A 24,218-nucleotide genomic window follows, 5' to 3' on the forward strand; every position below is an offset into this window, starting at 1 on the left:
TATAACTCGTTGTCCTGTTGCAGGCAGGACGTTCGCCGCGCTCAGCAAACGGAGAACTACTCACACCTGCAGAAGTTCTACATGCGCACGTTCGAAACTTTCGCCGAGATCTGTGCGCTTTTCAAGGTAAGCCAGTCAGCTGCACTACTGCCAGGAAACACTTGCTGTTTCACGTGTGCTATACTACTTGTGTAACTAACTCTGAAACACAGGGCGTCACCACTGTTTCCACTTCATTGGTCAAATGTCTGAGCCGCTCGGAAACAAGAAAACCCAATGGATTTTTGTAGTAAATTTTATAGCCAGTAGTGGGAAATAGACAAAGAGCTATCAAATCGACAAGCGTGAGATCTGGTTTTGCAAGAAAAGGTTTAATTGCTTGAAATTAATCACTGTAATTAAGAGACACTCAAATAGTAGTTTGATGAAATTTTTATAGGAATTTTCATAGCCAAGCCATGAGTGCAAAATCGACAAATGAAGTATTAAAATGACCAGGGTCAGGTCCAATTTCGCAGAAACAGATTTGAGTAAGAAAGAAAGAAAGAAAGAAAATATATTAGAGAAACACTTGACATGCCGATGAATGATGCCTGAAACCATGTACAGTAATTCAGAAGGCGACTGAGAAATTAAAGTTTGAGTAAGAATTTTAAAATTTTAAAGAACACTAGAGGATATTTTTCTGGTGGAACTTTAAATTATCAGTAAGGACATCATATGCTGTACAGGCGCGTCAAATGCTTCTCTAACCAAAGTTTAGTGGTACTTTACCATCTGTCTGTTTCTCACCTCTGGCATAATCAGTGCATTTATCGCAGCAAAAAGTACAGCATACAACCTGCTACATGCAAGCACAGTATTTCAGAGAATCACAAAAATTGTTTCGAATATTCTCGACGTGTGAATATTCGACTTCGAGTCTGACGTTTCAAGATGGATTCCGCAGTCGAGTTCCCATAATTCACCTGTCACACGACTGAAGATCCGGCGACGTTGCTGCCCATGAGACATCATCAGCAGAACTTTTTTGTGCTACAGGAGGCCTCACTTCTTACACCCGACATCGATTCGGATTCTCCACCTAGCATGGGCGTGGACATGTCAGAGGCTCTTACAAGGGGGGTCACGGATTTGCTTCCGACTTTTTACACCTTTAGTAGGCCATTAAAACAACATAATGTGCAAATAGTAAGGTGAACTTCCGAGGAAATCGCAAAAAAAGTTTTACGTTTCGATTGTGTGACTGATGTACCTGTGCGAAGATTCTGGTCGTAAGAAATCGTCGAACTCACGTGTCATACTGCGCATTGGAACATAGTATGGGGCAATTGTCAACGCGGTAACGCTATATTCAGACGTACGTTCGATCTGGTTCTTGACGGTGAACGGAAAACAAATTACTTGAGAGAGACTACACAGGACCCATCTTGCGGATTCGCCTTTATGTGTGAACTCTAACGTCCACGGCACAGAGGAACACCGGCTACATTGTGGGCCGGCGGAAGAGATTTGGTATTTTGTGCGTCAAATTTTGGCTCTCTTTTTAAGTATGTCGCCCGCTTATGTCGATTCCCGCACTCACGTCTACCCGGACGTTGTTTATTACCTGATGAAGAAACACAACGCTGTCACGTGGATCAGAGGTCACTATTTATATGGAGGTGGTGTCATAGGACTCATGGATTTTTGGAACTATTTAAACGATCGTCATTGAGCTGTTGTGAAGACCCTAAGTACAGTCAATACTTCTCGGACGTCTTGCGGAGCATCTTCCACGGTCTGTACCGTAGCTGGATTATTTAACACAGGAGATAAAGTTGATGCATTCATACAAGGAGATGAGCAGATAACGGTAGCTACACGACGTTACGAGAAGACGTGCTACGAAAACCGAGCGAGGTGTTGCAGTGGATAGCACACTGCAACCCGCGTCCGGCCGTCCTGATTTAGGATTTCTGTGATTTTACTAAATCCCTTCAGGCAAATTCCGGGATGGTTCCTTGGGAAGGGCACAGCCGACATCCTTCCCTGTACTTCCCTAATCCTATGGGATCGATGACCTTGCTGTTTGGTCCTATTCCCCAGATCAACTTATCAACCACGCCATGAAAATGAGGCGGCGGCGATCGTGGAGTATCAACGCCACATGTGCTTGTTACAGAAGTGTGTCTTTGTGTGTGTTTTCCTTTTTTTTTTCAGAGAAAAGTCATGGAAAAGGCTTATTTATTTTTTGTCAGTAAATAAATGAATCTCCTCCTGTGGCCATTTACGCCTTGCATATGTTCGTTCGTGTTTGGCGATGGAGAAATCGTGGCCACGCCTCGTACAGTGACCCCTGCTCACTTTGCCCCCGAAATCATTCCTTATATTCCTTTACCCTATGAAAAAGAAATAGTTAGCGTTCGCGCTGCGCAAGAAGGTCGTGTACGAAGCGCCGGTTCAAATCCCGCTAACGCTTGTGTTTTAATCTATATTTTTTCATTACTCGTCACATTATTTAATTTATATGATATTTGAGAGGTAATATAACGAAAAACCTGCATTTTCATGAAGTTGTAGTGAATTTCATATGTTATTTAATTATTTACTATTTATAATTAAATTTTCAATGCGAGGGACAGGTCTGGAAAGACCAAGTCAAACTTCGATAAATAATGTACACAGTGCAATCTCCCCCGCCCCCCCCCCCCCAGTTTCGCACCGAACTATATTATCCGCATACGCTGTAGGTGAAGTTCTCTTTTAATTAATTTAGCATAGTATATATCTTTCCTCCTTGTCATGAGACTCACTGTTGTCCACTTCCGTTATTGTGAAAACTACTAAATGATAACATCTCATTTCTTAAATGCTGGAATTTATTAATTAAATCACTCAATTTATAAACATTTATGAACATCAAACACTGTGTGCCATTCTGCCACTCATGTCCGGCCTCGCTACCGAGCAACCTCTCTCTAGCCTCTCACACCCGACTTCCACCCACGGACTCCAACACTCGACTAACGCTTACCCACTCGCACATTGTTGACTGCACTGCAGTCTTTGATTAAACCATGTATGATCTCTGCATAGTGCATAATCGATACTACATAAAGGTACTGTGCCCTTTCAACACGTTGCGGGATTGTTTTTTTCAAATAGACTTGGGAAACTCAAACTGAAACTTCATACAAATACACGTGGTGTTTTTTCATTGTATTTCTCTCAAATGTCATATAAAGTAAATAATATGAGCAGTGATGAAACAATGGATTAATTATTAAAGTTTGGGGGTGGTCGAGCGGTTCTAGGCGCTACAGTCTGGAACCTCGCGGCCGCTACGGTCGCAGGTTCGAATCCTGCCTCGGGCATGGATGTGTGTGATGTCCTTAGGTTAGTTAGGTTTAAGTAGTTCTACGTTCTAGGGGACTGATGACCTGAGAAGTTAAGTCCCATAGTGCTCAGAGCCATTTGAGCCATTTGAATAATTACGTTTGAGCAGGAGCCGAACCGTCGCCTCACACAAATTCGTCTTACGATTCTCGAACGCTAACTAGTTTTTTTATCTCGTTTTGTTTGTTATTGGTCGATGCATTTGTTCAGGACGGACGTTCCAACACATTCGTTCAAGTTCATTGTTAATCCTTTCACTCAGTTTTTTATTACAGATGGCAACTAACCCTCTTATCGAACACTCTGAGTTACCGTTCCGGAGTTCACTTGACCACCATGTGCGGTCCCTATGTATAGATGATTACTGATCTGGAACTGTTGTATTGCTACACCGAGTTTTCTACGTCCCTGATTTGTTAGTGCTTCGTTCACTTCGTGAACTCAGTCTGTTGCTGACTTACGGGAACGCATGTTCGTTCCCCTGTGGTATGGCGTTCCCACCGGACAAGTGACGATAAACAGTTTGTACGCATCACGCAGGACAGAAAAGTAACAAATCGCAGATTTTGAGCGTGAGTAGTTGCGGTTGTTCAGGTTCTTGCCCGCGAGCAGAGCAGTTGCGGCGTATTGGGAAGTGACGGAAACACACTGTGCAGTCCCGACAACACAGAAGAAGCGCCATCTATGAAATAAGAGAGGGGCAGTTACGGTAGAGATGCCATCTAATAGCAGCAATATAGCTGTGTAACACCAACAATGTCTTCTCAATTCGCGTTTCAGTCGGCCGTGGGCGACTTACCTCTTTTTTTTTTAAAAAAAAAAAAAAAAAAAAAAAAGATGATTTCGTAATGTGTTTGCTGTATCACCAGACAGTGAACAGTTTTAAGAAGTCCAGTTTACAAACATGTCAGCAGTGTTTTGTAAATATTACTCGAGCACAATATTATTGCACCTTGGAGTGTAGGCGCTTCGGTCGGCTTATCGAGAGTTTTTATCGCGATGTTCCATCAGGACGCGATGAAGCACTTGATAGTATATTCACAGCTGACCTGAAAGCATTCACCGTGGACCTGAAAGCATTCACCGTGCAATGTGCTTCCTTAGTCACCGCTGTACTTGTTTACTGTGACGTCACCGCATGTTTGCGATAGCGGCCACGGGAGGCCAAGTGCAATAATATCGTTGTCGCGTAGTACGAGTCCACAGCCAACATGAATTTCTTGAAAGAAGTCATTTTCCTTGTCAGCAGTTGTTTTATTCATTTAGCTAAATTCGTACAATGAGCATTGTCAAGCTGCAGCACATTAAAAACTCTTATGCAAATAGCATAATATATTTCACACTTCACTGTGGGGAAAACAACTTTTAATGGCGCCCCTAGTGATAAGAGTATCGCACAAATATTTAAAGAAAGCCGTTTATATGCGGCACTAACGTATAAACTGCAATAAAAATTTTATATTGCCTGATTATTATCGTTTTGATCGAAACTGATCTGAACTAAAAGTTTTATCAGCAGCTCTTGGTATTATATATAGGTTTTTGTTAGAATGCTCATTAATGGCTGGTAAAAATTTGTCATCATTTCTTACCTCGCCCTAAAAGATAACTTAGGGACTTTCTTACTTAGCATTCACAGATGGGATATTTAATTAACGATACGAGCCTCCTCACTCGCGTATCCGTTCTCTCAGTCCCTCTTTCGTACTCTACTTTTATTAATTTTTCTGCAGTTGTTTCCACACACTGAGCACCCAACTTTCCTAACGTCAGTATCCTTCGTTTATCCTTCGTTTCTTCTGTTCGTATTTCAATTCCTGTCCTTCCTTCTCTTTCTCCACCTCCTCTTTCTTCTTCTTCTTCTTCTTCTTCTTCTTCTTCTTCAGCACACCAATATCTCAGAAACCAATTTCGGGTATGCACCCTGGTGTGAGTGTATAGCAGGCACCATATGTAAGTGCCGTGAACCCTCTTGACAAATCGGTAGCATAACTAGCACCTTAAGACAGAGGCGAGCTACATCTACAAAGTACATATTTCTGTTTCTCTCTATACAACATTTCCGCACGGTGTGCATGTTTATCAAGTGACTTGTCTGTGACATTGATGGGAGTGATGAAGGGATAAATACATGTTAATATTCACAATAATAATAATAATAATAATAAATGTGATCTCGTGGGATGAGCCAATTTGGAAGAATAGTCCAGAAAATTGAAAGAACATGTTTTTTTTTTCGGGATATCATGTGACACAATGTATCTGTACTCAGTACTCACTATGGTGGCAATGGATATCGTATGACGTGTCATTCGTGCAGTATACCTGTAAACACATCCTTAAGGTGTCCTGGTCTTGTATTGTTGATTGTAAGGGTGACATGTTAATTGTAGTGCGAGGGTTTTGTAATTTTGAACAGACATAGCAATGAGAGTAAGGCAGACAGTGAAAGATGACGCTAGCGCATTGAAATGCGGAAAGCGAATCGCTAACTTGAACTTTTTACCTGGCTAACTTGACCGTGTCTTCAGCCCATAAAACAGGAGGGAAAGCTTAGCTTGTCTAAATTATACAGTCTACATCAAAATTTTTTATATTGTCTGTGACCAATTTCGGCCTATATAGACCATATTCAGATCTAACAATTCTTCGCAGCAACTGTCGCAGAAATGACACGCCATGTAGTATCCACTGCCACCACAGTCAGTACTGTCTACAGGAACAATATGTCACATGAAATCGAAGAAACAGAAAATCCTATGCTCTTTTGAAATTTCACGACTATTCTTCCAAATTGGCTCATCTCGCACGAGCACTTTTATTATTATTCTTATTATTATTGGAATGTTAAGTAGCAACTGTTGGACGCTCTCAAATGACAAGTTATTCAGACAATGGCAGTATACGGACCACTGTGATTTCTCCACAACAGCATAATCATCTCTTTTAAGGAAATTTGAAGGATTTATCCCAGTGAGTTTGGTGAAATGTTCAAATGTGTGTGGATACCTAAGGGACCAAATTGCTGAGGTCGTCGGTCCCTATACTTGCACACTACTTAAACGAACTTATGCTAAGAACAGCACACATGCCCGTGCCCGAAGGACGACCCGAACCTCCGGCGGGAGGGGCCGTGCAATCCGTGACATGGTACCTCTAACCTCGCGACCACGACGCGCGGCGGTGTTTGGTGGTTGGTATTTGTAATGTACAGGCTCTGTTGGCGTTGACGAATAAATTCTGATGGTTCACCTTTTCCCCACTACCGAAATTCGTGACGAATATTCCTGTCTTAGTGAAGAGGAAATCCCTGCCGAGTTCAAAGAAGGATTGGTCAGAAACATATTTAAAAAGAGAAGCAAGGATGACTGAACGTATTATCGAGGCATTGTAGTTCTCAATTCTATATCGAGATCCTTAAAACTAGAATTGAGAGAGAAACTGAGGAAGTACGGGGTGTTCAAAAGGTCTCTCAGCAGTGCCGTATGATTGTTAGCCACGCGTGCCATATGCCGCAGTGAGTATACCGAAATACAACTTATTAATTTATTGAATATTCATTTTTATTTACAAATTTTCACATTAAATGTTGAAAGTGTCCCCCCTGTTGTAGAATACACAATTCAATACGTCTAATCATGTTTCCAAACACAAGCTGTAACATTTCTTCTGTAACAGAAGCAGTGAAAGTGGATATTGCAGTTTTCAACTCATCGATGGAGATTGGACGGTTTTTACAGACAGCTGCTTTCGCTGCACCCCAGAAGAAAAATTCAGGTGGTGTCAAGTCAGGCGATCGTGGAGGCAAAAGCCCCTGTGAAATTAAGCAATCACCAAAGACATCAGCAAGCAGTGACACTGAAACGCGAGCTGTAAGCGCGGTTGCACCATCTTGTTGAAAATAACCGTTCAGTATTTCACAACACAACTTCTATGAATGGGTACAGAATATCACTGCAGTATCGTTGTGCGTTTATTGTTTCGTTGAAAAATAAGGGACCCACAATCTGCCGTCTAGAAATTGCAATCCAAACTCCTATTTTCACAGAATGAAGTGGTTCCTCATAATGGATTTGCAATACTCCTCATACACGAATTTTGCGAGTTCATGTACCCTGTACATGACACCACACCTCATCAGTGAAAAACGTTTTATTAAGAATATCCCTTCCATTTTGTAGAACGAAATTTTTGAACCTTTGACAATAATGCAGTCTCTTGCCATGATCAGTATTTTTCAGTTCTTGCACAACTGTCGCTTTGTATGGGGAAAGTTCTAATTTTTTCCTTACAGCTGTGCGGGCCGTTCCGACACTAACATCGATTTCCTGGGCGAGTTTTCTTACTGACTTGTTCTAACTCATGGACATTTTATCGGATATATCAAGTAGTTTATCCTCAGAGAAAACGCTAGGACGACCACTTCTCGGTGCATCTGTCACTAAACCCGTACTTCGAAATTTGTTAATCAAATCTCGCACAGTATCGCGATGTGGGAGTGTTGTCTCCGGGTAAACTGAATTAAACGTTTGACGAACTGAAACTGTGTATTTACCGCCAGCTTTGAACACTTGTTCGGCTAAAAACACACGTTATTCAATGGTTAGCATTTTAACAGTGACAAAAACGAAACAAACGAACAAAGCAACTAAACTTAAACGTTCACATCAACACATAATGACACACCAACGATACTACTGACGCTGGCTGAGATAAACGAAAGAGTGGAATGTTGGGAGAGTCCACTTGAAGGGAAGTAACTCACGCAGGCGAACAATCATACGTCACGCGCGGTTAACAATCACACGGCACTGGGGAGAGACTTTCTGAACACCCCGTAGAAGAATACAGTGGCTTTCGGGCAAGGAGGTCTTGTATCGATAATATCTGCACCATTAGACAGGTGACTGACAAGAGACTGGCACAAAGCTTGGAGACACACATGGTTTCTAGAGACTTGCTTTCTAGGACTTTACCCATAAGTTTCAGGTGCTAAGTATAATACTGCTCAAACGTGGGAGATGTTCTTGCATTTCAGTTATTGCTCTTAGACAAGGTACTATGCCTTATGTTTCTTTAGCAGTCACGTTGCACTTTTGAATATAATATTATTCCAAGTACAACATACACGATAGAAAAATATGTGTACAATCAGAGATGAAATCTGATTCGATACATCTATCTCACCACAAACCATAGCTATTCAAAGACAAGAATACTCGCAGACAAATATGTGTCCTGTATCCTAACACAAGTTTACATTGGACTGAGCCGACGTGAAGTAATAAGTCCAAGTGCAACTGAAATCGGCAGACAGGCAGAAACGTCACCACTTTTGACAATGGCAAAGGCAAAGTCTACTAAATCGACATTACTGTCACACTTTTTTTTAATAACAACACCTGAAATATAAATTATGTAATTCTCGCTGTTGACTCTTAATATGTAAAAACACGCTACACTTCGCGTTCGAAACGTAATTGTAGGTGAAACAAAACATTGGTGTTACGTCAATCGATTCACGCTATTGCGCAACCGCAGTCTCCGTAATACTTATCAAGTTCCAACTTACTGTTCATTGTAAATGGTAGGTGGAATGCGCTGGGTCGTTATACCGTTTTCCCTTTCGGTTTTTATTTACAAACTTTTGAGATACAAACAATTTTGTACTTCTCGCTTTTGACTCTTAACTTCTTTACTTCACATGTTCTTCATCAATATTTTCTAACGGATGCCTTTTTTCCAAAACTTATGTACAACTCCATCACTTTTACTCAACAGTTATGCATCTAATATTAACACGTTCAAATAATTTAGAGCGAAGCCGACGGGGCACTTGCTTTAGAGAAGGAGTTGATCGAACTCGTGTACCGAATAATAACCGTTGGTCTCATACAATAGACCCTTAACCGTGCTATCTGAGCAGTTCGCTAACATTTTCCAGAGAAATTCTGGATAAACTGTTATCTGCGCTTCAGGAACACCAAGCATAAATTATTAAATCTCGAATACACATGAAACAAAAGGTTTAAGATTCACAGAGAGATGATGTGCAAGACCATCTTTCTTAACGTACCAGTCGTTAAACTAAAAGTAATTGAGAAATCACAGATCGACGAAACAAACACTAAAGGAAAAAAATTTTTAAATCGGTTTGGGGAATTTGTGACAGTTTACAGATTGTAGCAGTACGACTTGCTGCATTGGTATTTAGAAGGTTCTCATCAAATGGTGGTTCTACTGGTGCCAAGTCACTTTTCGGTACATTGGAGTCATCTGACTAGTGTCTTACATGTCCAAGGAATGCATTACGCAAGTCCCACACTACTTCTGCTTCATGTAAATCTGTACTACGTGCGTACCAGTGGAAAAATTGCACAACAGAATCATTACACGTAGAGTTGTTGTAAAACTATCGTAGGCGGCCGCGGTGGCCAAGCGGTTCTAGGCGCTTCAGTCCGGAACCGCACGACTGTTACGGTCGCAGTTTGAATCCTGCCTCGGACATGGATGTGTGTGGTGTACTTATGTTATTTAGTTAGTTCTAAGTTAGTTAGTTCTTAGTTCAAGGGGACTGATGACCTCAGATGTTAAGTCCCTTAGTGCTCAGAGCCACTTCACCATTTGAAAACTACCATAGACTACTGTAGACTATCTCAAGGAAGACTACGGTAGTTTTCTTTGTAGCGTCTATCAGCAAACATTGTAACCACGTTACCTGTGTGTTAGGAGTGTTGCATACGTATCGGGCGTTATCTAATTTCGATAGCCTCCTGTTACTAGATTCCCTTAGAAACCAGAAGCGGCGAACGGTGTAGAAACTGAGTATATATATATATATATATATATATATATATATATATATATATATATATATATATATATATATGGCCGCGTAGCCTGCTCTACATTTTAGTTCTATATATTTATCCTCCTATCAATTCCTTAAAAATATACAGTACTTACAGCAAAATTGAAAGTGTCAATATTTAATTCACGTTTTATTCGAAAAATGTTGATTTGTAACACTAAACAGCACCCCACACTATAAGGCCTTGAATTGGCCCTGTATGTCTTGTGCGAATGCAGTCACTGTGATGCCACTCACTCTGCCTGTGGCGAACCAAAATACGTCCATCATTTTGAAACAAACAGAACCTGGATTCGTTCGAAAACATATCTGATGCCATTCCTGTCTCCAGTGACGTCGTTCCGTACACCATTGCCGTCTAGCATGTTTCTGCACATTCGTCAAAGATAGGTGGGGAAGTGGACGACACGCACGTAACCCAAGCCCATCTGTTCGCGTCCTAAGACCTTCCGTGAACCATTCTGCACATACCCGTTACACTACCGAAACACTTTGTCGCACACAAGCTGCAATTTCCCGGATGGATGTATGGATTTATCACACTCTCTCATACCAATAATACGCCCTCTTTCAGACTCACTGATATGACGCTACAGTTCACGCATACGTCTGCTCAAGTCATACTTATCCATTACCTTCGGTTTATAGCGACAGCAAGAGCAACGGGTACATATTACAGGCAGGTGGTATTGCACCGCGATGTCGATGTTGACCTTGAACATGCGGACCGACATGGTTCAAATGCTATCTATATTCGTTCAATGTGTTCTGTTTTTTTCTGATTATGGATGTATATCGTAAAAAGTGACGACTCTGTAACACTCCCTTGAGATACGTTCGAAGTTACTATTGTACCTGAAGGTTTCTCTCTGTTGGGAGCGCCATGCTCTGTTCTGTCTGACAGAGACTTTTTGGTCCAGTCACACAGTGGTTCCGATACTCCGTACGCTAGTATAATTTTACTGACGCATTTTACTGACGCCGCACTTAGAAAATACTTTCGTACTAGGGATTGTGTGAAACTGTAATACAACAGATGTCCGACGACGACAGTGAGAAATTACCGTATAGATCACATGGGGCAAGCTTTGCACACCGCATGTACATGCGTGCCACCTAAGAGGCCATGCCACGTGGTAACAGGTACTTTACTGTCTCAGCAACGCTGAATTAATTCTTATGTCATGTGTCTGTTGCTCGTTTCTGTCGGCATTTTTATTAAAACAGCGCTGGACCCATTTCCCATTTTATGGTACAACGCAATATTTTCAAAGGAATGGGAATTTTACCAGTACAAATTACTCTGAAACATCCTGCAGATTAAGACTGTGTGCCGGAGCGAGATTCGAACTCGGGACCTTTGCCTTTCGCGGTCAAGTGCTCTAACATCTGAGCTACCCAAGCACGAGTCACACCCTCTCCTCACAGCTTTACCTCCACCAGTACCTCGTCTCCTGCCTTACAAACTTCACAGAAGCTCTCCTGCGAACCTTGCAGAACTAGCAGTCGTGGAAGAAAGGACATGCGGAGACATGGCTTAGCCACAGCCTGGAAGATGTTCCCTGAATGAAATTTTCACTCTGCAACGGAGTGTGCGCTGATACGAAACTTACTGGCAGATTAAAACTGTGTGCCGGACCGAAGCTCAAAATCGGGACCTTTGCATTTCGCGGGCAAGTCCTCTACCATCTGAGCTACCCAAGCACGACACACACACTCCGGGGTGTGAGTCGTGCTTGGGTAGCTCAATGGTAGAGGACTTAACAGCGAAAGGCAAAGGTCCCGAGTTCGAGTTTAGGTCCGGCACACAGTTTTAATCTGCCAGGAAGTTTCATATCAGCGCGCACTCCGCTGCAGAGTGAAAATCTCATTCTGAAAAGTTACTCTTTTTGTAAAGAAGGTTTATTTAAGAACCAAAAATTTTAGCATGTCAGCTAAGGGTAACTAATGTTTCGATTTTTTAACCAGTAATTAGTAAAAAATAAAATACACCTCTTACAACATAGGACAAACAAAAAGCTAATAAATCCCCTTTATGTGTTACTAAAATACCAGTATCGGTCGTAACAGGTCGGTTTTCTCCGCCCCTAGGTCGCGGCAGCCCACAGTCGGTGCCTCCTGCAACGGCTCCTGCTCGCTGGTCAGCAGCTCGCTCCGTGTACCGTATGTGTGGCCTTCTGGAGCTTCCTCGCTCCAGTTAGCGTCCTCAGTAACGCACAAAGACCGTTGTTCTCGGGCCGCTATCCTAATGGCTTAATTTGTCAGTCTCGCCTGTCCTGCTGAAGCACTCGCTCTTTCTTTAAACTCGTGAAACCAGTTTAAATTGCTCGCCACTGTCCGTAGATTTTAATGGACTGCGCTGCGTTCTTCCTATGAAAGACGAAGCAGCCTTAAGGTATTGTTAAACCTTCCTGCTAGGAGTACTATAAGCCGACTTCTAATAACACGGACCAAGCTACAGGTATTTTTTCGCTTCGTCACGATATTCCGTATTCAGGCAATAAACTCTTTCATTGGACATACTCAGAAAGTGACTATATCGGTGATTAATTCTTTTCAGGCCGGGCATTTCCTTTGCTTAACAGTAAAAGTACGACGGGTGGCAATAAAGTTGAAAAACGTCATTTCGAAAAAAAATGGTGTCCTTAGGGACTCTTCGGTTTAGCTGCAATTAAAGATCTCCAAAGCAGGTACACGCCGGAAATGCGACATAGAAGCTCGGTGTTGCAGGACTCATAACAAAATAACACAGCCCATCGATAAAAGCGAGATGGGCAACGACATTTTGTTTGCGCTCCTGCAACACCGTGCTATGGTGCTTCGGCGCATGTACCAAGACTGCAGCCATGTACTCGCAAGCAAACAAAAGAGTAATTAAGAATAGTTGATATTTTCGAAATGATGATTACAACGTTATGACTGCCCCTCATGAGGCAGAATCAGACTCATGAAAAAAACATTCGGCGTTGAATGACTGAAGGTTTTATACACTGCGCAAGAAAATTTGGCTCAAGGTTTTCCTATTACTACGACTGTAATCTGTAACGGTGCAAAAGAATGTCAACCTCGGACTCGGTGATACACTACTGGCCATTAAAATTGCTGCACCACGAAGATGACGTGCTACAGACATGAAATTTGACCGACAGGAAGAAGGTGCTGTGATATGCAAATGATTAGCTCTTCAGAGCATTCACACAAGGTTGGCGCCGGTGGCGACACCTACAACGTGTTGATATGAGGAAAGTTTCCAACCGATTTCTCATACACTTCCGACTTTGATAAAGGTCGGACTGTAGCCCATTGCGATTACGATTTATCGTATCGCGACATTGCTGCCTGCGTTGGTCGAGATCCAATGACTGTCAGCAGAATCGGTGGGTTCAGGAGGGTAAAACGGAACGCCGTGCTGGATCCCAACGGCCTCGTATCACTAGCAGTCGAAATGACAGGCATCTTATCGGCATGGCTGTAACGGATCGTGCAGCCACTGCTCGATCCCTGAGTCAACAGATGAGGACGTTTGCAAGACAACAACAATCTGCACGAACAGTTCGACGACGTTTGCAGCAGTATGGACTATCAGCTCGGAGAACATGGCTGCGGTTACCCTTGACGCTGCATCACCGACAGGAGCGCCTGCGATAGTGTACTCAATGACGAACCTGGGTGCACGAATGGCAAAACGTCATTTTTTCGGATGAATCTAGGTTCTGTTCAAAGCATCATGATGATCACATCCATGTTCGGTGACATCGCAGAGGACGCACTTTGGAAGCGTGTATTCGTCATCGCCATACTGGCGTATCACCCGGTGTGATGGTATGGGTTGCCACTGTTTGCACGTCTCGGTCACCTCTCGTTCGCATTGACGGCACTTTGAACAGTGGATGTAACATTTCAGATATGTTACGACCCATGGCTCTACCCTTCATTCGATCCCTGAGAAACCATATATTTCAGCAGGATAATGCACGACCGCATGTTGCAGGTCCTGTACGGGTCTTTCTGGATACAGAAAATGTTCGACTGCTGCCCTGGCCAGCACATTCTCCAGATCTCTCACCAATTGAAAACGTCTGGTCATGGTGGCCGAGCAACTGGCTAGTCACAATACGCCAGTCACTACTCTTGATGAACTGTGGTATCGTGTTGAAGCTGCATGGGCAGCTGTACCTGTACACGCCATCCAAGCTCTGTTTGACTCAATGCCCAGGCGTATCAAGGCCGTTATTACGGCCAGAGGTGGTTGTTCTGGGTACTGATTTCTCAGGATGTATGCACCCAAACTGCGTGAAAATGTAACCACATGTCAGTTCTAGTGCAATATATTTGTCCAATAAATACCCATTTATCATCTTCTTTCCTTCTTGGTGTAGCAATTTTAATGGCCAGTAGTGTACTTCAATCAGCAAGGTACCTACACATACGAAAGAAAGGACACAGCTCAGTTGTTCATGTGAGGTGTAAGTTGAGTGAATTATGTCATATTGATACCAAACTCCACTACAGTTCTACACATCGCCATCGTAGACGTGTCACACAATGGGGAGATCGTCACACTCACTTGTACCCACAGTTCAGCTTCTTTTGACGTCTCTGCAGTGAAGGTCAGAACTGAGACACTCAGCGTTGAAAGCACGAGAATCCCTTTGCGTGGCAGAGAAAAGCATTTCAGACTCATCGCCGCTCAGAACATACACGAAAAGCCATTATGAAGTGGCATAAGGTACGTCAAGGAAATCACCGCTTCCCTTGGGGCGGTAATTCCACACAATTCGCGGACTAAAACAACATTTCGCAGTGCGATGAGCAACAAGAAGTGGTTCTTGACAACGTTAGACACTGCTCACACTACCCGGACACGTTTCAAACCTACTCGGAGGAATCGTGGAGCTCCAGCCCACTGAACGTGATCTCACCACTTAAGAGTGTTCTGACTGGTTTGATGATGCGGACCGCCACGAATTTCTCTCCCGTGCCATTCTCTTCATCTCAGAGTAGCACTTGTAATCTACATCCTCCATTATTTCTTGGCTGCATTCCGATATCTGTGTTCCTCTACAGATTTTGCCCTCTGCAGTTCCCTCTGGTATCATGGAAGTTATTCCCTGGTGTCTTAACAAATGTCCTGTCCCTTCTTGTCAGTGTTTACCAAGTATTCCCTTCCTCACCGATTCTGTGCAGAACCTCCTTATTCCTTACCTTACCAGTCTACCAAATTTTCGACATTCTTCTGTAGACCACATCTCAAATGCTTCGATTCTCTTCTGTTCTGGTTTCCCAAAGTCCGTGTTTCACTACCACACAACGCAATGCTCCAAACGTACACTCTCAGTAAGTTCTTCCTCAAATTAAGTCTTATTTTGATACTGGTAGGCTTCTCTTGACCAAGAATGAACTTTCCGCCCATGGTAGGTTGCTTTATGTCCTCTTTGCTCCGTCTGTCAAGAGTTATTTGCTGCCTTGATAACGAAATTCCTTCACTTCCTCTATTTCGTGATCCCCAATCCTGATATTAAGGTTCTCGCTGTTCTCATTTCTGGTACGTCTCATTACTTTCGTTTCTTTCGACTCTCAATCTATTTCATTCAACAGATTCTGTAATTCTTCTTCACTTTCACTGAGCACAGCAATATCATCAGCGAATCTTATCATTGATATCCTTTCACCCTGAATTCTAACCTCATTCTTACATCTTTCTTTTATTTTCATAATTGCTTCTTCGACGTATATATTGAAAGCAGGAGTGAAAGACTGCATTCCTGTCTTACACCCTTTTTAATCCGCGCACTTCGTTCTTGGTCTTCCACTCTTACTTTTCCCTCTTGGTTCTTGTATGTAATGTATGTTACCCGTCTCTCTCTATATCTGACCCCCATTTTTTTCAAGATATCGAACATCTCGCACCATTTTATATAGTCGAACACTTTTTCCAGGGTGCCAAATACTATGAAAGTGTCTTGATTTTTTCGTCAGTCATAGTTCCATTATCAACAGCAACGTCATAACTGCCTCTCTGGTGCGCTATCCTTCCCTAAACCTAAACTGGTCGTCATCTAACAGAGAACTTTCTTTTCTGTTCTTCTGTATATTGTTCTTGTCAGCAGCTTGGATGCACGAGCTGTTAAACTGATTGTGTCATTATTCTCGGTCTTGGTAGCTATTGTTATCTTCTTCAGAATTGTGTGCATGATGTTTATTCGAAAGTCTGATGATATATCACCGGTCTCATTCGTTCTACACACCAATGTGAATAGTCGTTTTGTTGCCACTTCCCCTAATGATTTTAGAAACTCTGATGGAATGTAGCACAGGATATATTGGGAAGAAAGAAGATAATGAAGAAGAGGAAATGGTTCAACGAGACATGCCAGAAGGCTACAGAACAGAGAAAGAAGATGAGGGAGAAGTGGCTAACTGACAGGGAGAATGAGCAGAAAAGGGAACATTTTATCAGTGTCAGAAGGGAAACAAAGCGAATCCCAAGAGCAGAGAAGAGAATATATCCAACCAGTTTCCTAGAACAAGTTGAGACAGAGAACCAAAACAAGAATTCAAGGCAATTCTTCCAGTACATAAATAATTGGAAACGTGAATTTCAGAGACCAACCTTTTTTCATTAGAGATAAGAACGTCAACTTGATAAATGACAAGGAAAGAATTGTAGAAAGATGTAAAGAATGCTTCTCAGAACTGTTGAATTGCCCAAACCCAGATGAGATGTTACCTGCAGACACTACGGAGGAAAGGAAAGATGAAGAAGAATGGGAAGTTAGTGAAAACATGAAGATCGCAATCATAGGACTCAGAAACAACAAAGCCCCAGGGGTGCACAAAATAACCTCAGAATTAATCAAGGAGGAAGGTGAAGGCTTACACTTAGAGAAATGTAAACTGATCCAGTTGATATGGGAGAAAGAGACACTGGCATAAGAATGGAAATTGGCTATTATGTTCCCAATATACAAGAAAAGAAACAAAAGGGAATGTGGTAACTACAGAGGAATCAACTTGTTGAATGTAACGTATAAGGTGCTGTCCATCATTATCCTCAGAAAATTGCAACCATTCCTAGCGAACAACATACAGTAGTACCAAGCTGCCTTTCGATCAAACCGATCGACAATAGGTCACATTTTCACACTAAGACAATTGTTTGAGAAACGCTGGGAATATGATTAAGATATCTCCAGCCTGTTCGTCGATTTTCAACGAGCATATGACAGTATCCACAGGAATAGCCGATACAGTGCAGTGCGTGACTTCAGAATCCCTGAGAAGCTAGTAACAATGGTGCAAGCTTGTATGGAAGGGTAAAAGGCAGCAGTACTTTTCTGAGGAGCCACATCAGAAACATTCAAGATTGAAACAGGCCTCAGACAAGGCATGTCATCTTAGAGAAAGTAATAAAAGGGTGTAAGCAACAGCAGTTGGCTGGAGTACAGGAGGACAGTAACTTCAATTGTCTCGCATATGCAGATGACATAGTGCTACTAAGTGAATCAAAGCATGAATTGAACGGAGTTTACAGTTATGCACAGAAGACAGGGCTCAAAGTGAATGAAGACAAAGCAGAATTCATACAATTAGGAAGAAGACAAGAGCAGGAAGAATTTCTTGAGATAGATGGCAAGAGGTTCAAGTGAGAATGATAAGCATGCATTCCCTCAGTGAGACACTCGGCTCTAAATCGATCTCAGTGAACACTAAGGTGAAATCTACAACACAGTGATATGCCCAGCAGTAATGTACGGTTCAGGAACATGGAGCATGACTAATCGAGAAAAGGAAAAACTATTAATAATTGAAAGAAGAGTAATGAGAAGGATATGGGGACCAGTTTCAGAAAACGGAGAACGGAGGAGGAGGAAAAACGAGGAAATCTACCTTATAATGCGACAACCAACTATGCTACAGAAGATAAAGAGCAAAAGAATACAATGCATGGACCATGTAGCACGTATGCCAGATGGAAGACAGGCGAAGATGGCACTAGAGGGGATATCAAACACCAAACGCCCAACGCCCCATTGGACGACCAAGGCAACGCTGGATGGACGACCTGGCGAAGGACCTAGCAGCCTTGGGGATTGAAGACACCTGGAGGAACCGGGCACAAAACAGGAAGGAATGGAGGCAGTTTGTGGGAGTAGCGCGTGGTCTGCAGGACCTGTCATCGCTGGATATCTATCTATATCTGATGGAATGTTATGTACCCCTTCTGCCTTATTTGATCTTAAGTCCACCAAAGCTCTTTTAAGTTTTGACTCTGATACTGGATCCCCTATCTCTTCTTTATAAACTCCTGTTTCTTCTATCACGTCGTCTGACAAGTCCTCCCTCTCATAATGGCACTCCTCGCGGTCGCGTTCTCGCTTCCCGAGCGCGTGGTCCCGGATTCGACTCCCGGCAGGGTCAGGGATTTCCACTTGCCTCGAGATGACTGGGTGTTTGTGTTGTCCTCATCATTCATGTAAGTGGCGAGACTGGACTGAGCAAAGGTTGGGAATTTATAGGGGCGCTGATAACCGCGCAGTTCAGTGCCCTACAAACCAAACATCATCATCACCATCATAGGCATTCAATGTTCTCTTTCCATCTATCCGTTCTCTCTTTGCATTTAACAGTAGCATTCTCTTCGCATTCCTAATGTTAACGTCTTGCTTTTAATTTCACTGAAGATTGTTTTGACTTTCCTATCTGCTGCATCAGTCCTTCCGAGAATAATGCTTTTTCGATTTCTTCGCGTTTTTCATGTAGCCATTTCGCCTTAGATTCCCTTCTCTTCCTATTTGTTTTTTTTTTCAAAATAACTTGTATATCTGTGTTCCTGAACTGCCCAGAACATTTTTAACCTCCTTCTTTCACCGATCAGCTGAAGTATTTCTTGCGTTACCCACGGTTTCTTCACAGTTACCTTCCTCGTACCTATGTTTTTCTTTCCAGCTTCTGTGATTGCCCTTTTTAGAGATATCCATTCATCTCCAATTAAACTACCCGCTGAACTATAAATTAATGCAGTGTCTGTAGCCTCAGAGAACTTTTGTATCTCTTCATTCCTTAGTATTTGCCTATTCCACTTCTTTGCATAATGTTACTTCCTGATCAGTCTCTTAAACTTCAGACTACTCTGCACCACTATTAAAATATGAGTATATATCTGCCTTACAATCGAATATTTGAATTTGGAATCTCTGTCTAACTGAAATATTCCCGTATCTCTCGGACTTTTTCCAAGTATATGTCCTCCTCTTGTGATTCTTGAAGAGAGCATACGCTGTTAGCAGTTGAAATTTACTGGTGGACGTAGCTTACGTACAAAGGCATTTTCTAAAAGAAAGAAGCTATGTCTGGTCAGGTTCTAGATGTGGCTAAGGTGTGTGGGCTGGATAACATATGGAAGCACAACTCGCTGCATTTTACCAAAGGATAGTTGGTATCAAGAGCTCAGATGGAATCACAGTTCTAAGCACAGAAGGGAAAGCAGAAAGGTGGAAGGAGTATATAGAGGGTCTATACAAGGGTGATGTACTTGAGGACAATATTATGGAAATGGAAGAGGATGTAGATGAAGATGAAATGGGAGATACGATACTGCGTGAAGAGCTGGACAGAGCATTGAAAGACCTGAGTCGAAACAACGCCCCGGGAATAGACAACAGTCCATTAGAACTACTGACAGCCTTGGGAGAGCCAGTCCTGACAAAACTCTACCATCTGGTGAGCAAGATGTATGAGGCAAGCGAAATATCCTCAGACTTCAAGAAGAATACAATAATTCCAATCCCAAACAAAGCAAGTGTTGACAGATGTGAAAATTACCGAACAATCAGTTTAATAAGTCACGGCTGCAAAACACTAACGCGAATTCTTCACAGACGAATAGAAAAACTGGTAGAAGCCGACCTTGGGGAAGATCAGTTTAGATTCCGTAGAACTATAGGAAAACATAAGTCAATACTGACCCTACGACTTACCTTAGAAGCGAGATTAAGGAAAGGCAAACCTACGTTTCTAGCATTTGTAGATTTAGAGAAAGCTTTTGATAATGTTGACTGAAATACTCTCTTTCAAATTCTGAAGGTAGGAGGAGTAAAATACAGGGAGCGAAAGGCTATTTACAATTTGTACAGAAACCAGATGGCAGTTATAAGAGTCGCGGGACATGAAAGGGAAGCAGTGGTTGTGAAGGGAATGAGACAGGGTTGTAGAATCTCCCCGATGTTATTCAATCTGTATATTGAGCAAGCAGTAAAGTAAACAAAAGAAAAATTCGTAATAGGTATTAAAATCCATGGAGAAGAAATAAAAACTTTAAGGTTCGCCGATGACATTGTAATTCTGTCAGAGACAGCAAAGGACTTGGAGGAGCAGTTGAATGGAATGGGCAGTGTTTTGAAAGGAGGATATAAGATGAACAGCAACCAAAGCAAAACGAGCATAATGGAATGTAGTCGAATTAAGTCGGGTGATGCTGAGGGAATTAGATTAGGAAATGAGACACTTAAAGCAGTAAAGGAGTTTTGCTATTTTGGGAGCAAAATAACTGATGATGTTCGAAGTAGAGAGAACATAAAATGTAGACTGGCAGTGGCAAGGAAAGCGTTTCTGAAGAAGAGAAATTTGTTAACATCCAGTATAGATTTAAGTGGTAGGAAATCGTTTCTGAAAGTATTTGTATGGAGTGTAGCCATGTATGGAAGTGAAACATGGACGATAACTAGTTTGGACAAGAAGAGAATAGAAGCTTTCGAAATGTGGTGCTACAGAAGAATGCTGATGATTAGATGGATAGATCACATAACTAATGAGGAGATATTAAATAGAATTGGGGAGAAGAGGAGTTTGTGGCACAACTTGACAAGCAGAAGGGACCGGTTGGTAGGACATGTTCTGAGGCATCAAAGGATCACCAATTTAGTATTGGAGGGCAGCGAGGAGGATAAAAATCGTAGAGGGAGACCAAGAGATGAATACACTAAGCAGATTCAGAAGGATGTAGGTTGCAGTACGTTCTGGGAGATGAAGGAGCTTGCACAGGATAGGGTAGCATGAAAAGCTACATCAAACCAGTCTCAGGACTGGAGATCACAACAACGACAACAGTTGATATCTTTGAAGAATGGAGAAGATACTCGTTCTGTAGCCACTTGTTGTAATGTTGCTACCTCGATAAAAAAAAATACACCTTGCCTCGCCCTTGCTGGCCGCTGTGGTCGAGCGGTTCTAGGGGCTTCAGTCCGGAACCGCGCTGCTGCTATGGTCGCAGGTTCGAATCCTGCCTCGGGCATGGATGTGTGTTATGTTTAAGTAGTTCTAAGTCTAGAGGACTGATGACCTGAGATGTTAAGTCCCATAGTGCTCAGAGCCATCTGAACCATTTTTTAGCCTCGTCCTTGTCCGTGTTCTGAAGGCGACTGTACTAGTTGAGTGTCGCTTTCGCAAACTGAAAAATCGATCCGTGTCTGTTACGCCTGTTAGTCCTGCACGCCAGGGTGATTCATATCGCATCACGCAGGGTGGAAACAACTGTAGAGAGACAAAGAGATAAACGGTACATCAGAAATATTTATGAGGTCCACAATCGATTGGTTTTGTGGCATTGTTTAGCAGTTAAAGCAAGAAATTTGCAGGAAAAATTGAAAAAGCACACGATCTACAGGGGTTGAACAGAAATATGAAGATTAGAAATGATTGCGTGACCACAAATGCAGGTGCCAGCCAAATCTACAGATTTGACGTGGTGTCTGAAGACGAACGACACCTACGCTGTGTCCTCAATACGCTTCAAGTCTCAATCGTAATCCGGACAGTTTTCTGTGTTGTTGTGCGTCCATTATGTTGCAGTTCGGTGAATTCGAAAGTGGCCAAATTGTTGGTGCTCATATGGTGGGTGCTTCCGCAACAAAGACAGCAGAAGTGTTTGGCCATCTCGCTTAGGCGATCGTGAATAGCATGTACAATTTTTTTTAAAAACGTAACTCTTTGCTCTCTGTAGTAATATTATTTTGTTATGCTACCGATTTCGGTTCTGAGTCTTCATCGACGGCAGCTGTACAACATACAGAAGTGGACAATATGACAATGCCAAACGAAATAATAAAAAAAAGAAAGAGAAAAAGTTCAAAATCGAACAAAATGCTCTCGAAAATACATGCTTTAAAATAAGTTTTCATGGGAAATCCAACTCCAGTCGCAGACTCTATAAGAAATATCTTGTGCCTTATGGAGAGTTATATTATTAAACTTTCTAGAACGCTCTTTTAAGAAGAGTAAAGCAACATTTTACTTCCTGCCAAATGCCTTGCGAAATGTCCAAGACACAAACCACATGTTCGAGTTCATATGGAGATTTACCTACAGTCGTTATCTACATCTACAATGGCAAGCTCGTATATTTTTTTCACTAACCGGCAGTGTGGAAGAGTATAAAATGGTCGGCCGAGGTGACCGAGCGGTTCTAGGAGCTATAGTTTGGAACCGCGGGACCGCTACGGTCGCAGGTTCGAATCCTGCCTCGGGCATGGATTTGTGTGATGTCCTTAGGTTAGTTAGGTTTAAGTAGTTGTAAGTCCTAGGGGACTGATGACCTCAGAAGTTAAGTCTCATAGTGCTCAGAGCCATTTGAACCGTTTGAAGTGTAAAATGCCTTCCTAAAGTCGAGGAACACGCCACCAACTTGAATACCGAAGTCCACAGCGCTGTGGGTCTATAAATAAACAGAGCGAGATGCGTTCCACAAGATCTATGTTTGCGAAGACCATGTTTGTTTTTATAGAGGTGGTTTTCTTTGTCCAAACACGTCATAATATATCACAAAACCTTCTCCCTAATTCTACAGTAGACTCGTCGCGCACTATTGTCGAATGGATCGGAAAGGGCGGTTTGAACAGTAGAATATACGTAAAAGCAGCTTTGCGATCAGGCCGCTACCTACGGGCGACGTCAAACGGCCGCGGTGTCACCCTCTTGCCAAGTGACGTCATTCGGATAGTGCACGGAGGAGCATGGCGTCAGCACAGAGCTCTCCACATCGTTGTGAGCTTTTTAGCACTTGGAGCTGCTACTAGGCATTTAAGCAGGACCTGAGTTAGCCTCACGAGATTGAGAGAGTCCCCGTCCAAACCTCCCAACCAAGCGAGGTGGCGCAGTGGTTAGCACACTGGACTCGTATTCGCGAGGACGCTGCGACGGTTCGAACTCGCGTCCGGCCATCCGGATTTAGATTTTCCGTGATTTCTCTAAATCGTTTCAGGCAGATGCCGGGATAGTTCCCTTGAAAGAGCACGGCCGATTTCCTTCCCCATCCTTCCCTAATCCGAACTTGTGCTCCGTCTGCAGTGACATCGTTGTCGACGGGACGTTAAACACTAGTTTCCTTCTTCTCCTCCTCAAACCTCTCATAAGAAAATATCTCTGAATGTCCTTTGAGTTGAGTCCCCTGGCTGGCAGTCACACGCTGAATGCTCACAGGCAGATGGAGTTGAAGACAGGTGTAGAAATTACATCGTCTTGTAAGAGGCGAGTGAGAATAATAATGAGACCGATTCTTAATCTACCTCATTTTCTATTTTATTTTTTCAAACAACAGTATTGTCCGCTTAAAAGCAGTTCCCTTCGACAGCTATACACCACCATAGACGTTGTTCCCAGACTTGGTAGCAACTCTGAAAGTCTTCAACTGCTAGGACCTTTAACATGTTGGTCACATTCTTTTGAATGTTCTCCCGAGTCCCAAAATAACGTTCTTTTAAGACATTTTTCAATCTCTGGAAAAGAAGAGAGTCACAAGGACTCAGGTCAGGTGAATAGGAGAACTGTGGATTAACAGGTATACCTTTCGAGGTCAAAAATTCCTTGGTGGAAGTGGCTGTGTGAGATGGAGCGTTATCATGATGCGGCATCCACTTGTCTGCAGTGTCCAGTCTCACACGATTCATCATTTTCCTTTCGAGGGCGTCTTTGA

The 24,218-nt window shown here is 42.6% G+C and overlaps 1 protein-coding gene across 1 annotated transcript in view; it reads left to right on the forward strand.

Annotated features, from left to right (window-relative positions):
* The window catches only part of LOC126311099 (probable E3 ubiquitin-protein ligase HECTD2), a 418,213-nt gene that overhangs the window by 188,990 nt on the left and 205,005 nt on the right, over positions 1–24,218 (forward strand). Inside the window, exon 5 of the mRNA XM_049992125.1 lies at positions 24–126. Within this exon, the coding sequence (XP_049848082.1) occupies positions 24–126 (103 nt within the window). The remainder of the gene's footprint in view (positions 1–23; positions 127–24,218) is intronic.

This window comes from Schistocerca gregaria, chromosome 1 (assembly GCF_023897955.1).
Source record: "Schistocerca gregaria isolate iqSchGreg1 chromosome 1, iqSchGreg1.2, whole genome shotgun sequence".
Classification (NCBI taxonomy): Eukaryota; Metazoa; Arthropoda; class Insecta; order Orthoptera; family Acrididae; genus Schistocerca; species Schistocerca gregaria.